At 37.8% G+C, this 15816-nt stretch overlaps 1 protein-coding gene across 1 annotated transcript in view; it reads right to left on the minus strand.

Moving 5' to 3' along the window:
* Positions 1–15816, minus strand: part of plekhh2 (pleckstrin homology domain containing, family H (with MyTH4 domain) member 2) — a 61458-nt gene that overhangs the window by 14719 nt on the left and 30923 nt on the right. Inside the window, exons 8-18 of the mRNA XM_056470654.1 lie at positions 11129–11931; positions 10968–11043; positions 8437–8531; positions 8181–8346; positions 5852–5985; positions 5415–5528; positions 3008–3094; positions 2769–2927; positions 2020–2100; positions 1787–1939; positions 1008–1116 (exon numbers count right to left, since the gene is read on the minus strand). Of these exons, the coding sequence (XP_056326629.1) occupies positions 1008–1116; positions 1787–1939; positions 2020–2100; positions 2769–2927; positions 3008–3094; positions 5415–5528; positions 5852–5985; positions 8181–8346; positions 8437–8531; positions 10968–11043; positions 11129–11931 (1977 nt within the window). The remainder of the gene's footprint in view (positions 1–1007; positions 1117–1786; positions 1940–2019; positions 2101–2768; positions 2928–3007; positions 3095–5414; positions 5529–5851; positions 5986–8180; positions 8347–8436; positions 8532–10967; positions 11044–11128; positions 11932–15816) is intronic.

The following is a 15816-nucleotide window of genomic DNA, read 5'->3' on the forward strand; positions in this document are numbered from 1 at the left end:
AATTGTAAAAGTAGACTTTGAAAAAAATAAACAAAATTGTACTTAATATAAAATAATAATAATAAATTCATAAAAATAATAATAAATAATATTAAGTAGTTTTTTTTTCTTTTTTTAATACTGTAAATTACAACCATTAGTCTAATGATTTATATGATTTATATATGAGATTAGAATACGTGTTAGCTAAGTGGTTTTATGTTTTATACTAGAATATGGAATATTCTCAATAATATTTGTAAAGAAAACATTGGTTTACATATATTTAAATTAATATAGAAAAAGAGTGCATGTTTTAATCAAAACAAATTTTTTTTTAAATGCGTATGCGTGTAAAACAAAATAATTTGCACAAAAAAGGTTTTTGTCTAAAGAAGTTGTAACTCCACCCTGTTTAGAGCATCATTATGGACGTTTTACTTTATAACTAACGTGGTTCGAACGATGGATCTGCTACAAAGCAACTATGGTTTTGGGAAACACTCGTCACTACATTGTTCTTTTCCCAAACGATGAATAGTAATATTGTTCAGCCACGAGTTATGTTGTTGTTTGGCAAACGCACCCCTGGTTGTCACAACTTATTCTTCTTCCTTGCTTGTGGTAGTCGTCCGAATCACTGAAGAAATAATGAGCTGTAGCTGTAACTATATATATATATATATATATATATATATATATATATATATATATATATATATATATATATATATATATATATATATATATATATATATACACACACACACACACATGATGCTAAATCATCATTGTGTTCACAGACAAACTGGATGGTCATTTACAGTACATCTTCATGTGAAAGTTGGTGGTTCTTGGCTATAATTAGCTGCACAGTGGCCTAGCTATTAAACCAGTTGTAAACACTGATATTTCTTCTCCTATATATCTCTGGGGCAGACCAATCCAACACAATGAAAAATATTAAACGAATCAATAAATTATAAAAAAATTAATAAACAAAATCATCCAACATGCAGAGTCTTTACCTTGGTTTCCATCCATGTTGAGCAGCTTACCAACCAGCTGCTCAAACTCAGTGCCCACATGCCCCACTGCAGTTCCAGCTGCCACAGACAAATGGTAAACCCATGCCATCTACCAGAGATTAACACAAACAAAAATTATTTAATACAAGTAGTTGACCTTTTCTTACCCACTTGAGTATTATATCTTTTTATGTCAGAATGACTTCTTTTGTCTTTGGAAAAAGGCTAATAAGGTTGAAGTACACTGACATATATTTATAATAAACATGTTTAGGATAATGTATATATATATATATATATATATATATATATATATATATATATATATATATATATATATATATATATATATATATATATATATATATATATATATATAAATATATATAAAAGAACTATTTATATTGTGCATTACGTTTAAATATATTTGTAAATGACACTTTTATTAAGAAGTTGCTATTTAGTACATTTGAAATTTGATTAGCACTGTTCAAATTACACATATTTCACTCTTGCTTTAGAATGGTAGTAAAAATTACAGTAATTGTACTTGTATAAACAGTGATTTAAAATACTAATTGAAATATTACCTTTAATTTTACCAAATTAAAAAGGTCACTTAATGACAGCTAATAACAGTCATTAACCTGTATTCTCATTTAGCACATTATTGTGCAATTGTACGTTTTATTTCATTTCTTTAATTTGCTTTCAGCCCCTAAATGTTTGCAAAATTCCTAGACTTAATGTGCTTCACTGGCTCAGTATGGAACAATGACCTTCTCATGAGGGGAGTCGATGAGCAGGTATATTGACCCCTGCCTGACTGACTGAATGGAGATGGTATGTTGAGCAGAGACTTGGACAAGTTCAGATGACTTATGTTCTTCCTCCACACGGGCCTCCCACATTTTGATTTGACCTAGGGGAAACTGAGTAGGAAAATATGATATTAATGCATGAACATACAAATGTTATAAAAGATTTATTTTTAGTGAAGGAGACAGAAGACCTTGTCCTCTTGATTTCTGAAAAAGTAGAGAGTCTTTCCAAAAAGGGCACACCACACATGCTTAGAGCAGCCATGCTTCACCTTAAAGAGACAATAGATGTTACAATCAGCTACAGTAACAGACATGCATCACAGTATTAACCAACATAATCAGGGTGGGTTGATTTTTAAATGTTGTATTACTACATACTTAAGACAATATTTATTATTGTGCATCTACTTTATGACTTTACCAATTCTCATTCATCTACATGTGTCTTGTCTTGTCAATAAACACTTTGTTCACTGTTCATTGCTGTAACTGAGTCCTCATTCCTGCAATTGCTAATATATTTTTTATTCATTTTTCCTCCGGCTTAGTCACTGATTTTTCAGGGGTCTCCACAGCGGAATGAACCGCCAACTACTCTGGCAAATATTTTACGCAGCTGATGTCCTTCCAGCTTCATTTGTAATCACAATTGTTGATTATTCCACCAAATATTGACCTCTTAACTCTTCTAAAGTTATTCTTAAAGGTATTGTGTTCTAAAATGAAAAACAATATGTCTGACATCGCACCTTTGCATTATTATATGCAAAAAAACATACAAAAATGCTCTAAATGAAAACATTTTTATTCTATCTTTGAAAGAAACATCATCAGTTGTTTACAGAATAAAACAACGATTACATTTTGCTCAAAACATAATTAAAATTTTCTCAATTAACAGTAAGATAAGAGTTTTCTTTCCAACAAGATACTTTACCATCGTCAAGTGTCCTTTAATAACAGGCCGCATGTCTGAATGAGTGAATACCGGACTAGCGGCTTTAATTCTCTGGACGCTCTGAAGAACCCTCACCCACTCCTCCAGAAGGTTTGGGGAATCAGCCTTCAGATAACACACACTTTTTCCAGTGACTACCTAAGGGACATGACAACATTATGTTTAATAACATGCTCCTGGATCGGTAATCATCAAACAATATCTCACAAATACTTTACCTGAAGCATCTGTTTCTCATCACCACGTGTTATAGTGCTACATGCATTCAGCTCAATCTGGCCTAGGGGCTTACGAATGACATCACTCTAAAAAACAACATAAAAGTTATTTGTAGCTTTACTACCTTATTAGTAGGCTGCTGGGAAATCAGTTTAGTAAATGGTGCGTAAAGAAATATACAAAACACTAAAACTAAAAGACAATAAAGTGGATAGAAAGAACTTAGTACTTAGAAATCATAGAACCTCTCCTTGAACCTCATCCTTTTCATGGTGAAGAGGATTAAGTGCCTGAATGATCTTAGGATCTACAGTGCATCTAGAAAGTATTCATAGCGCTTTACTTTTTCCACTTTTTTATGTTAAAGCCTTATTCCAAAATGCATGAAATTCATTTATTTCCTCAAAATTCTACACACAATACCCCATAATGAAAATGTGAAAAAAGATTTTTGAAAATTGTTAGAAATTTATTATAAATAAAAAACCTGAAAAATCACATGTACATAAGTATTCACAGCCTTTGCTCAATACTTTGTTTATGCACCTTTGGCAGCAATTACAGCCTCAAATCTTTTTGAATATGATGCCACAAGCTTGGCACACCTGTCATTGGGAATTTTTGCCTATTCCTCTTTGCAGTACCTCTCAAGCTCTTTCAGGTTGGATGGGAAGCAACGGTGTACAGCCATTTTCAGATCTCTCCAGAGATGTTTAATAGGATTTAGTTCTGGGCTCTGGCTGGGCCACTCTTGGACATTCACCAAGTTTTTGTAAAGCCACTCCATTGATATTTTGGTGGTGTGCTGTGGGTCATTGTCCTGCTGGAAGATGCACCATCGCCCCAGTCTGAGGTCAAGAGCGCTCTGAAGCAGGTTTTCATTCAGGATGTCTCTGTACATTGCTGCATTCATCTTTCCCTCTATCCTGACTAGTCTTCCAGTTCCAGCTGCTGAAAAACATCCCCACAGCATGATGCTGCCCCCACCATGCTTCACTGTAGGGATGGTATTAGCCTGGTGATGAGTGGTGCCTGGTTTCCTCCAAACGTAACACCTGGTATTCACCCCAAAGAATTTAAGACCAGATAATTTTGTTTCTTATGGTCTGAGAATCCTTCAGATGCCTTTTGGCAAATTCCAGGTGGGGAGTGGCTTCCGTCTAGCCACTCTACCATACGGGCCTGATTGGTGGATTGCTGCACAGATGGTTGTCCTTCTGTAAGGTTCTCCTCTCCACAGAAGAACACTGGAGCTCAGACAGAGTGACCATTAGGTTATTGATCACCTCCCTGACTAAGGCCCTTCTCCCCCAATCACTCAGCTTAGATGGCCGGCCAGCTCTAGGAAGAGTCCTGGTGGTTCCAAACATCTTCCACTTTAGACGATGGAGGCCACTGTGCTCATTGCAACTTTCAGAGCGGCAGAAATTTTTCAGTAACCCTCCCCAGCCTTGTGCCTCGAGACAATCCTGTCTCAGAGGTTTACAGACATTTCCTTTGTCTTCATGCTTGGTTTGTGCTTTGATTTATAGCTTTTTAGAGCTTCTCGGCAAAGGCTGTGAATACTTCTGTGCATGTGATTTTTCAGGTTTTTTATTTTTTATAAATTTGCAACAATTAAAAAAAATATTTTTTTCACATTGTCATTATGGGGTATTGTGTGTAGAATTCAGAGGAAATTTTATCCATTTTGGCATAAGGCTGTAACATTAAAAAACATGTGGAAAAAGTGAAGCGTAATGAATACTTTCCGGATGCACTGAATGTTTTCTGGGGCTAAATGCCCCTGGTAGGGTCTCCCATAGTCTTGCATAGCCAGACCTCAGACCGAAGGTCTGAGAGCTTTCACTGCTTTGTATGGTCAAGGATCACCCACAATATGTTATATATGACTGACAAGTTAACAAACCAATCACTTTTCATTTTGTGCAGTGCCATGTTTTTGTTTTTAGTAAAGTCCTCAGAATAAACAGCCTATCATGTAATAACACATTAATCATTCACAAATGTCTCTAATAGATTACCACATTGACACTTTGATTTTCTAAATGATCTGTCAAGAAAACATATAGGAAATCTATAAAACTAAAGCAGGTGTTGGGAATCAATTGTTCAAAACTGAACAAAGAAAAACTATGACCAGAACAGAAAGTCCATAAATGCATAATGTTAGACCAGTTCGGATCAGTTGAAATTGTGCTTTCATTGATTTTGATTGCTTCCATTTCCAGTGCTGTCAGTTTATGTTTTTCTTAAAGTAAAATACGAGTATATATACAGTTTGTAATTTGCAATTTTGTAACTTTGTACAGTTTGTAATTTGTAAATCAGTTTAGATAAAAGCACCTCCCTAATAACTAAACGTAAACAAAAGTAGTAAAAATTACACAAGCCATTTAAACTGACTGGTGAATTGTAGAAGAGAAGCTCCCCATCCTTTAGAACAAACCAGTGCCTTTTCCATGCTTTCTTCCATGTCTTTACCATCTTGAGCAGGTACCCAGATTTCTCCATAGACTCCTGGGAAACACAAAATCAAATCACCATTATGTCTATAACACTATATACAATACAGATACAGATTAGATTCAACTACAGTATGGAGACAATTTAGATTATCCTGTGAGGGAGCTTTAAAAGCAATAAAGTCATTATTTAACTCAAGTCAAAAATTCCAAATTCAGTGTTGGTTCAATTCAGCAATATGAAAACAGCAATATGAAATTGGTCAGTTTGAAACAAGTCAAGATTAGCTACAAGCAGTTTGACAGATCTTACAGTTTTACTATATACAGCTCAAGACATTTAACCAATATGTATGTGTACATATGCATGCGTCTTACATTCATAATGTTGCCACTGGATGAGCCGGTCTTTGATTGTTTGTTTTCAGGTTCAAAGCACTCTGTATCAGTGGAGTAGGCATCTGGGGGTATGGCGTAGTCACTCTCAGATGTCATTGAAGACAATGAGACAGCTAATCAAAACACATCACAATTATTAAGATGTGTGCTTGAAAACATAGTTTCTAAATGACATGGGTACTACAATGTAAATTAGGCTTATGTTACAAGCTAGAATAATTACATACTAAAAACATGATAAAACATACTGAACTGTGTTTTTAGAAATAAAAAAATGACAAGCATTCTATGTGGGATATATTTAGCGGTAAGGTTAGGATTATATGCAGTTTGTAGAGTATAAAACCATCACACCATGGAGAGTACCTGTAAGCCACATATTGGAAATTTACAGTAAAGACTTTTGAGTTCTGACAATAGTCAACAATTAATAAATTTTTTTTTTTAATTCTGCTGCTTATTGAGACATGATAACAGGTAGACTTCACATTTAAATAGTAGTCTTTTTACCCAACCCTATGATTGATGAATCAAACCAAAATAGTCAAAATCAATGAAATTCTGCATCGCATGAATCCATTCTATTCACTAGATCAGGGATGTCAAACTAATTAAGTCTTTCAGTCTTGTTTGAAACCTACAGGTAAGTGTGTTGAAGCAGCACTGGAACTAAACTGTGCAGGGCTGCGGCCCTCCAAGAATTGAGTTTGACATCCCTGCACTAGATATTACAGTTCTCTCTTTTTTCCATATTTCTATATATTGGAGATCATAGGGACCATTTTGAAAATGCTTTCTTAACACATTTGTAACCAACCAATTCCTTCATGATTGTTTAAAGGGTTAGTTCATCCAAAAATGTAAATTATGTAATTACTTAGCCTAATCCAAACCCCTGAGATTTTCATTCATCTTTGGAATACAAATTAAGATTTTTAGGTGAAATCTGAGAGCTCCCTCATCCTTCATAGACAGCAATGGAACTGGCTCGCTCAAAGTGCAAAAAACCAAACCAACAAACCAACCAACCAACCAATACTCCAACCAACCAACAATCCAACCAACCAACCAACCAACCAGCCAACCAACCAACCAACAATCCAACCAACAATCCGACAATCCAACCAACCAACCAACCAACAATCCAACAATCCAACCAACCAACCAACCAACAATCCAACAATCCAACCAACCAACCAACAATCCAACAATCCAACCAACAATCCAACCAACAATCCGACAATCCAACCAACCAACCAACCAACAATCCAACCAACCAACCAACCAACCAACAATCCAACAATCCAACCAACCAACCAACCAACCAACCAACCAACAATCCAACAATCCAACCAACCAACCAACCAACAATCCAACAATCCAACCAACCAACCAACCAACAATCCAATCAAAAATCCAACCAACCAACCAACCAACCAACCAACAATCCAATCAAAAATTCAACCAACCAACCAACCAACCAACCAACCAACCAACCAACCAACCAACCAACCAACCAACCAACCAACCAACCAACAATCCAATCAACAATCCAACCAACCAACAATCTAACCAACAATCCAACCTACCAACCAACCAACCAACTAACCAAACATCCTGAAAACGGACCATATGACTTCAACATTATCAAGCTACAAGAACAATAACACTGTTAATGACTTTTAATAATAATGAGATTATTCAAGTTTCCTCTTCTCAGTGTGAGTATAGAATGTGCACTGACTTTTGCACACTTTCAAACAGTCATGCGTGGGTATCAGTGTATACATCAGTGAAACATGTGCCCTATAATGACACAGAAATAATAAAACCATTTAACAAAGGTTTTTTTTTAATATGCAATCCAAATTATTCTTAAGCTTAATAATATTCTGATTGAACCATTTATCATCTGTTTTGAGGATTTGTTCTTGTATTTTTCTGGACTTTGAACAAGTCAGGACCATTGCTGTCTATAAAGGACAAGGGAGTGCTCAGATTTTATCTAAAATATCTTAATTTATATTTCAAAGACAAACAAAGGTCTCAGGGATTTGGAATGACAAGGGTCAGTTATTTATTAACTAAGCCTTTAATGATAAATTTATAGAAATCATTTATAAACATCTTAGAACAATGTTCAAATTTAATTGTTTAAACAACAGACTGACTTGGCAGCTGAGGTTGAGGCTTATGCTCGAAAGTAGAATTGTAATAGCACTTCCAATATTACCTGCAGGATTCCAATCTGCAGCTTCCTGGTTAGCAACCCTGTTTTTTAACCACCACCTAATCTTGTGTACCATACCTCTCTTAAAGGAGTGGGAGCTTCTGTGGCTGTTATATGACTCTGATACAGAGGTCTGGGCTTTTTCATCCTCTCCAGAATTAGACTGAAATTCCTCTGAGCTCTCCTCCTCATCAGAACTAGATGACTCCTCTGAACATGTACTATTGCTTAACAAAGTCACCTTCTATGAAAATAAAAACAAACATGGCATTAATAAACATATTTAAAAAGTATTAGTTTTCTTCTACATTCAAAGACACTCAATGGTTCTTACCCCTTTGTGTGTGGTGAAGGCAGGTGTACTGTTATTGCTGTAGATAAAGGATGTGTAGAGCATGTAGGAGGGGCATGAAGATGCATGAGAGTGGTCTGGAAAAAGCATATGACAGTTTCACTAGAATTCAGTGACAGTTTATTATTTTAAATTTCTATGAAGTGTTTACCAATATTTAAAGTACTCTTTCTAAACTCTTAACACAGAAACCCACCAACATCACACAATTAGCTAAATAGTTTCTATATTTACTTTCTCTATCAAGACAAAGTGATCTTGATTCAAAATCGAATCATTCAGTCAAAACATTACCCCTAGTTTTCTGTTCATCAGGAACATACAGATCATAGCAGACAGACTGACAAAATGCCACCAATTAGTTGCTTTTCAAACACTGCAATACTTGTCATGTTTAATTTAGACCTATATAAAACATTATAGAAAATACAATAATTGATGCAACAAAAATAAATTGACGTAAGAAGCTGCGGCTATAATGTCTCTGGTGCCTGTCATGATGGCAAATCATAAACCTGGTGAAAAAAAGAGTCATATTAGACCTTGTTGGCTTGTGAAGCTTAAAAGGCAGCTGATAGGTACCAACAGGCCACCAAGCGAGCTGGTTTGGGAAGTTTGGGGAGACCCTGGAAGAGGACTATAGGTTAGCCTCAAAGAGATATTGGCAAACCATCTGGCACCCCAGAAGCAGTTCTTCACCAACGCTGTTTATAGTGAAAGAGCTCTCCATTATCATAGTAATTGAGATTATACAGTGATTGGTAATTCCCAGTTTAGCAAATCTGGCTTTATATCTAGGGATTGTAGGAATTGAATTGGGAATTTTGGGGAGAGCGTGGAAGAGGACTATATGTTGGCCTCAAAGAGATTTTGGCAAACCACCTGGCACCCCAGAAGCAGTTCTTCACCATCACTGTTTATAGTGGAAGAACCCTCCACTATCATAGTAACCGAGATTATGCTGTAAATGGTAAAGAGGTAAATGGTAAATGGAAGAGGTAAATGTAAATGGAAGAGGACTATATGTTGGCCTCAATGAGAATTTGGTAAACCAACAGGCACCCCAGAAGCAGTTCTTCACCAACACGGTTTATAGTGGAAGAACCCTTGAATATCATAGTAATTAAGATATTGCAGTAATTGGTAATTCCCAGTTTAGAAAATCTGGCATTGTATCTAGTGATTGTAGGAATAGGATTGGGAAGTTTGGGGAGAGCGTGGAAGAGGACTATAGATTGGTCTCAAAGAGATTTTGGCAAACCATCTGGCACCCCAGAAGCAGTTCTTCACCAACACTGTTTATAGTGGAAGAACCCTTGAATATCATAGTAATTAAGATATTGCAGTAATTAGTAATTCCCAGTTTAGAAAATCTGGTATTGTATCTAGGGATTGTAGGAATAGGATTGGGAAGTTTGGGGAGAGCGTGGAAGAGGACTATAGATTGGTCTCAAAGAGATTTTGGCAAACCATCTGGTACCCCAGAAGCAGTTCTTCACCAACGCTGTTAATAGTGAAAGAACTCTCCACTATCATAGTAATTGAGATTATACAGTGATTGGTAATTCTCAGTTTAGCAAATCTGGCCTTATATCTATGGATTGTAGGAATTGGATTGGGACGTTTGGGGAGACTGTAGAAGAGGACTATAGGTTGGCCTCAAAGAGATTTTGGCTAACCATCTGGCACCCCAGAAGCAGTTCTTCACCAACGCTGTTAATAGTGAAAGAACTCTCCACTATCAGAGTAATTGAGATTATGCAGTAATTGGTAATTCTCAGTTGTTTGATTGTAGAAAGATAAGAAACATTGTTCAAACCTCTAAACTCAGCTCTAATCTAAACCCAGCCAACTCGAAAAATGATATTGCTTAACAAGGATGTTGTTGCGGGTCTATGTTAAAACAATGATCATTTAATATGCACAATATGGGAATCACTTGCATGACTACTTACATAACTTTCTGAGTTATAACATACTTCAAAACTGTTAAATACACAAAGACTTGTGTGATTTGTGTGAATATAATAGCATGGCACGGTGGTTAGCACTTTCGCCTCACAGCAAGAAGGTCGCTGATTCAAGTCTAGTTTAGGCCAGGAGGCATTTCTGTGTGAAGTTTGAATGTGTACTGGTTTTCTCCAAAGACCAAAGACATGCAATATAGGTGAACTGAATCATTTAAATGAACAGATTTTGAATACAAATTTGTTTATTTGATTTTTTTAAATTAAATTGTAATTCTTAATGTCAATTTAATTTATGCTAATAAATAAAACGCATTACAGTTATAAGAATGCAATATTTTATAAGTGAAATATGACTAAATAAACATTTCTTAATATCTCGTTTTTAATATCTTAATTATATTATAAAATGTTTTGTGATACTCATCTATTTGGCCACAGTATTGCAATGGAAAAAAGTAAAACACAGAATTAGCTTAAGGGTGTACAGTAATATGTCTTATTACTGGCAGACGAAAAAAAAAAAATGCAAATGCAAAAACACACCTTTATTAACTACATCTGTACATGACATCTCTGACAAACGAATTCCAGATTTTGCCACAGCATATATTCTGCTCTCCTGAAGATGACATGAAGTCACAACTTTAGCACATGACCTAAAAAAAGCTATTTATATTACTACTTCAGTTTGTCACATGACTCACCCAAGAGGGCAGCCTGTGTAGTGGAGGGGTCGGAGGTTTACTTCCGGGTATGGCTGCGGATGTGTCGGGTGTTTGGGGTTCCTCATGTAGCACCTCAGCTGAAGGCACATCACTATGTTCTTTTTCACCAGTTTCCATCTTTTGCTCCTCATCCATGTCTGTTTCTTGAGGCTCTGGAGAACGTAGCATGCTGATGGCATTTCTTGTGCGTCCGTGAGCAGCTTCACTATACAGCGGAGGCTGACTCATATGCTTTTTTGAAAGTGCCAAACTAACCTCAAAAGCATTTGGATTGCGCAGTCGAGGTTGTTTAGGGGAAGCTGGGGTGTCTTGGGAGTCCTGGGAAGGGGTGGGCCTTTTTGGTGTGAGAACTGGAGTTAGAATGGGGCTGCGGGTGTTTGTGTCACTGGAAGATGATGAGGAATCCAGATATTGGGACTGGAAGTGCTTGTTTAGCTCATCTGAAGATCCATCTTCAGTGTCTGCCATCTTGTTGCCCTTCTTAAAAGTGCTTTTGGTATCAGAAATACAAAATCTGGAACACTCCAAACGCTGCATGTCATCATCAAACAATGAGCTGCTGTCATCAGAAGTGGTGTGATAGGCCTCACTGGTGGTACGGCTGAAACACAAACCTTCAAATAGACTTTTCTCCCCTTCCGAAGCAGTGCTTGACAGCACAGAGGAGGCACCACAAGACAACTTGAGTCCAGTACTATCTTGCTCACCCTCATCTTCAGTTCTCTCCTTAGAGCAACGCCTGATACTCTGTGTTTCTGGGCAGTCTTCCTTATCTTCAGATTCTGGATTGGATCAAACACACAGACTTAATTACATGAATGCACACAGTAAATTGTTAGCAAATGATTGTCAAGTCTTTCTACGAAACAACTCTGTTTAGTAAACTGAATCAAAAAACTAGACTCACACTGTTAATTTGCTGCACTAAAACATTTTGAAAGTTTCAGACAAGGCTTTGTCAAACTAACATCAGCCCTCTATGGTTAGTATTATGATATCAATGAGGAAAACAAAATATTTGTGATGATTTTTCTGCTTAATATTTGACATAAAACCACCATATCAAGTTATAATATCAAAACATTACTGTTACATTAAGCCCCTTAGCTAGTAAGTGCTTTTTTACTGCTTTTTTAGTAAGGTCCCACACACAGTCCCGTGTGATCTGGCAGTTCTGATTGGATTGCAGGTAAATTTGTTTCAAGAACTGCAATCTTTTTTTAGATGTCTGTGGCAGTTTGTGCAGCAGGGAGTTTTCCCATTTCAGGAATGTAAGGTGCTGGTAGTGGGAGGTTGTTTAACCAACAATTTCACTTTTTTTAGTGAAGTTGCATTCCAGAAAATTTGTAAATTTAACGTTGATCTTCAAGCTGTGTCATTTGAACCCTGTGCTGATAGGCTGAAGTTAAAATTAGAGTAAAAATATATATAAAGCAAGAGTGCAAAGCACGAAACAGTAGGCAAAGGAGTCGAAACAGTAGCAAAGATATATGCCTTTTTGGTATTAGAGGGCTACTGTAGGTGTGTTTTCCCTAATTTCTCATCCATCGCCAGCCCATTGACAGACCTGACAAAGAAGGGGAAACCCGAGAAGATTCCCTGAATTTCAATGGCAGAACAGGCTTTTAAGGCACTGGTGTACATGAGTCGGAAGCTCATCCCTGCTGAGACCAACTACACCGTTGTCGAAAAAAGTCAAAACAGATCATTATTCATTATTCAACTACAGCCAATCTTGCAGCCTAATGTAGTGTGATGGACTCCTTTAATGAACATCTTGAAGAACAACATGTTTTGTAGGATGCAAAGAGAAACAGTTGGGTACTAGCCAAGGCCAAAACCTGATACATTGTAGCACTCCTAGTCAGGAGTTAGAAAAGCACAGCAAGATCTTTTCTTTCCCACCATAAATGTATCTTTCCTGGAGTTTGGCACAAACTTGAGTGTACGTGAAGGAGTATAAAACTCTCTGTTGAAAAGACTGAGAAACAGTCTCTTACACATTAACACTGTGTGTGTGTAACAGGTGACATCCTGCAGGATTATTTGAATAAATCCATTTTTGCTTTGATCTAACTCTTGTCTGACTGAAAATGGTTTAGCAGATTTCTATGACAGTTGACTAAGAGTAAAACCATCAGCAATCACATTAGTTTCTGTCATCCAGTCTAGCACTGCTTTGCAAATGGATTGGGAAAAACTGTGTTCAATATCTTCAAACAAATGTTTGCATAATTTAAGGTTAAAAATGAACATTGAATCATTGAAATAAACAGAATTAATATTTGGCTGAATGTTTTGACAGTTTCTGCTGAAAAGAGGACTTATAAAATATGTTGTTACAAAGTTATTGCCATTGTTTTTTTAATAGGTAGTGTGCTGGGTCATCACCCCTCCATTAGTGAAGGGACCACTAGGGACATGATGCGAACCACAGTTGGTCAATGAGTAAACAGCCAATGATGAATCAAAATATTAGACCTATGTGGGTAGCTATATCTAGGCATACTGTAGGCCTATAATTTAATGCTGTACAGTAACATAATTTCTTTCCTTCAGTTGTCTCCATCTTGATCATTTTGTTGTAATGTGATGGTGCGCTTTATTTTTCTGATTCTGATTTGACTTCCCTCTTCCAGCAGAACTGTGTGGGATGAGTGATGTTTGATTAGGGGGCATTCACTCGCACTGGCCTGAAAATTGAAAAGCGTTGTTCTTTTTGCTACCCTGATCGCCGTGGATGAAGTAGTTGCAGCTGACAGTGATTTGGTTCTCTGGCGACACAACATTGGAATGCTTGCCACAACGCTTAGTTGGTCTCAGCAGGGGTTAGCTTCCAACTTAAGTATACCACTAGGTGCTCCTCTAGGCAGCCAGCTGGACAGGAGGAATAACTCAGTCCTGCAGGAGGTGCACGTGATACAACTGCTCCTGCTGCCTCTGTCCCAGCTGACGGAAGCAATAGTGACCAGCCCGACCCACTCGACAACCAAGTAGGGCCCCTTCCAGGTGGCAAGGAACTGAGATGTGGTTGTGAGGACTAAAACTGTTACCTTGTCAAACAGATGGAACTCTCAGAGCTGGGCGGACCGATCGTAGAGGCGTCATTAGGGGTTCTGAGGTGTTGGCGGATTCACTCTGGGGTTCACTCTGTTTCTCCTGGACATGCTCAATGACAGATTGCTCGGGGGCTGGGTCTTGCTCTCAGACTTGCCGTGCCACATCCAGGAGGACGCAAGGTTGCTGGCTAAACAAGAGTTCAAAAGGGGGGGGGGAGTCGGTAGGGGCTTGTAGTACCTCACGGATGCCAAATAGCCTATCCATGATCATGAGGTCCCTTTCATGCCAATCCTCTGCCAGCACCTGATGGAGCATCCGTTTCAGGGTCTGGTTAAACCGTTCGTCTGAGGATGGTATACGGATGTCCGCAGATGTTTTACCTTTAGGAGGTGTAAGAGGTCTCCTATCAGCTGGAAAATAATCAGGGCGCTGGGTCTAGCTCTCAGGCTTGCCTGGCCACATCCAGGAGGCAACAAGGTTGCTGGCTAAACAAGAGTTCAATAGGGGCGAAGTCGGTAAGGGCTTGTAATACCTTACGGATGCCAAATAGCCCATACATGATCATGAGGTCCCTTTCACGCCAATCCTCTGCCACCACCTGATAGAGCATCCGTTTCAGGGTCTGGTTGAACTGTTCGTCTGAGGATGGTATACGGATGTCTGCAGATGTTTTACCTTTAGGAGGTGTAAGAGGTCTCCCATCAGCTGGGAAATAAACAGGGCGCTGGGTCTTGCTCTCAGGCTTGCCTGGCCACATCCAGGAGACAACAAGTTTGCTGGCTAAACAAGAGTTCAATAGGGGCAAAGTCGGTAAGGGCTTGTAATACCTTACAGATGCCAAATACCCCCCATACATAATCATGAGGTCCCTTTCATGCCAATCCTCTGCCACCACCTGATAGGGCATCTGTTTAAGGGTCTGGTTGAACTGTTCGTCTGAGGATGGTATACGGATGTCCGCAGATGTTTTACCTTTAGGAGGTGTAAGAGGTCTCCCATCAGCTGGGAAATAAACAAGGTAACCTGGTCAGTCATCATCTCTGAAAGGTTGCCAACTCGGGTAGCATAGCCCACAATGACAAGGATATGTTCATAGCCATAGGCAGACTTCAGCAGTGGACCCACCAGATCCAGAACAATGCAGTTGAAGCCCCTCAGTGAGAGGTCACTGTGGAAAAGTTCTTTGGTAGATAGGACATGCCTGGAAGCACCACTTGACTTTTAAAATGGGCCAGTTAAAGAAGTTGCAAATCTGTCGTGTTAGTGGAGCCCAAGTATCCAGTCATTGGATGTCAGTAGGCCAACTCCAAAACTGTGGGCACTTTGGAGTTCGGTACTGTCAGGAGGGATTTTTAGATATTTAAATTATATATACATTATGAAATATATTTTCAAGTACAATTAGTATTGAACATATAGTTTATCTGGTAATTTTTTTTTCTAAGGTAGCTGTTGACATAAAATGTACCCAGATTATGGTAAAAACTTAAACAATACAAACGGACAAATACAAAAATGTCAGAAAAAATGTGTTATGTTTAATAAAAAAAGGAATGACAGAAGAATAAAGTACTGAACTACTGAAATGTATTTAATGCATTGTATGA

This window comes from Danio aesculapii, chromosome 13 (assembly GCF_903798145.1).
Source record: "Danio aesculapii chromosome 13, fDanAes4.1, whole genome shotgun sequence".
NCBI classification, from domain to species: domain Eukaryota; kingdom Metazoa; phylum Chordata; class Actinopteri; order Cypriniformes; family Danionidae; genus Danio; species Danio aesculapii.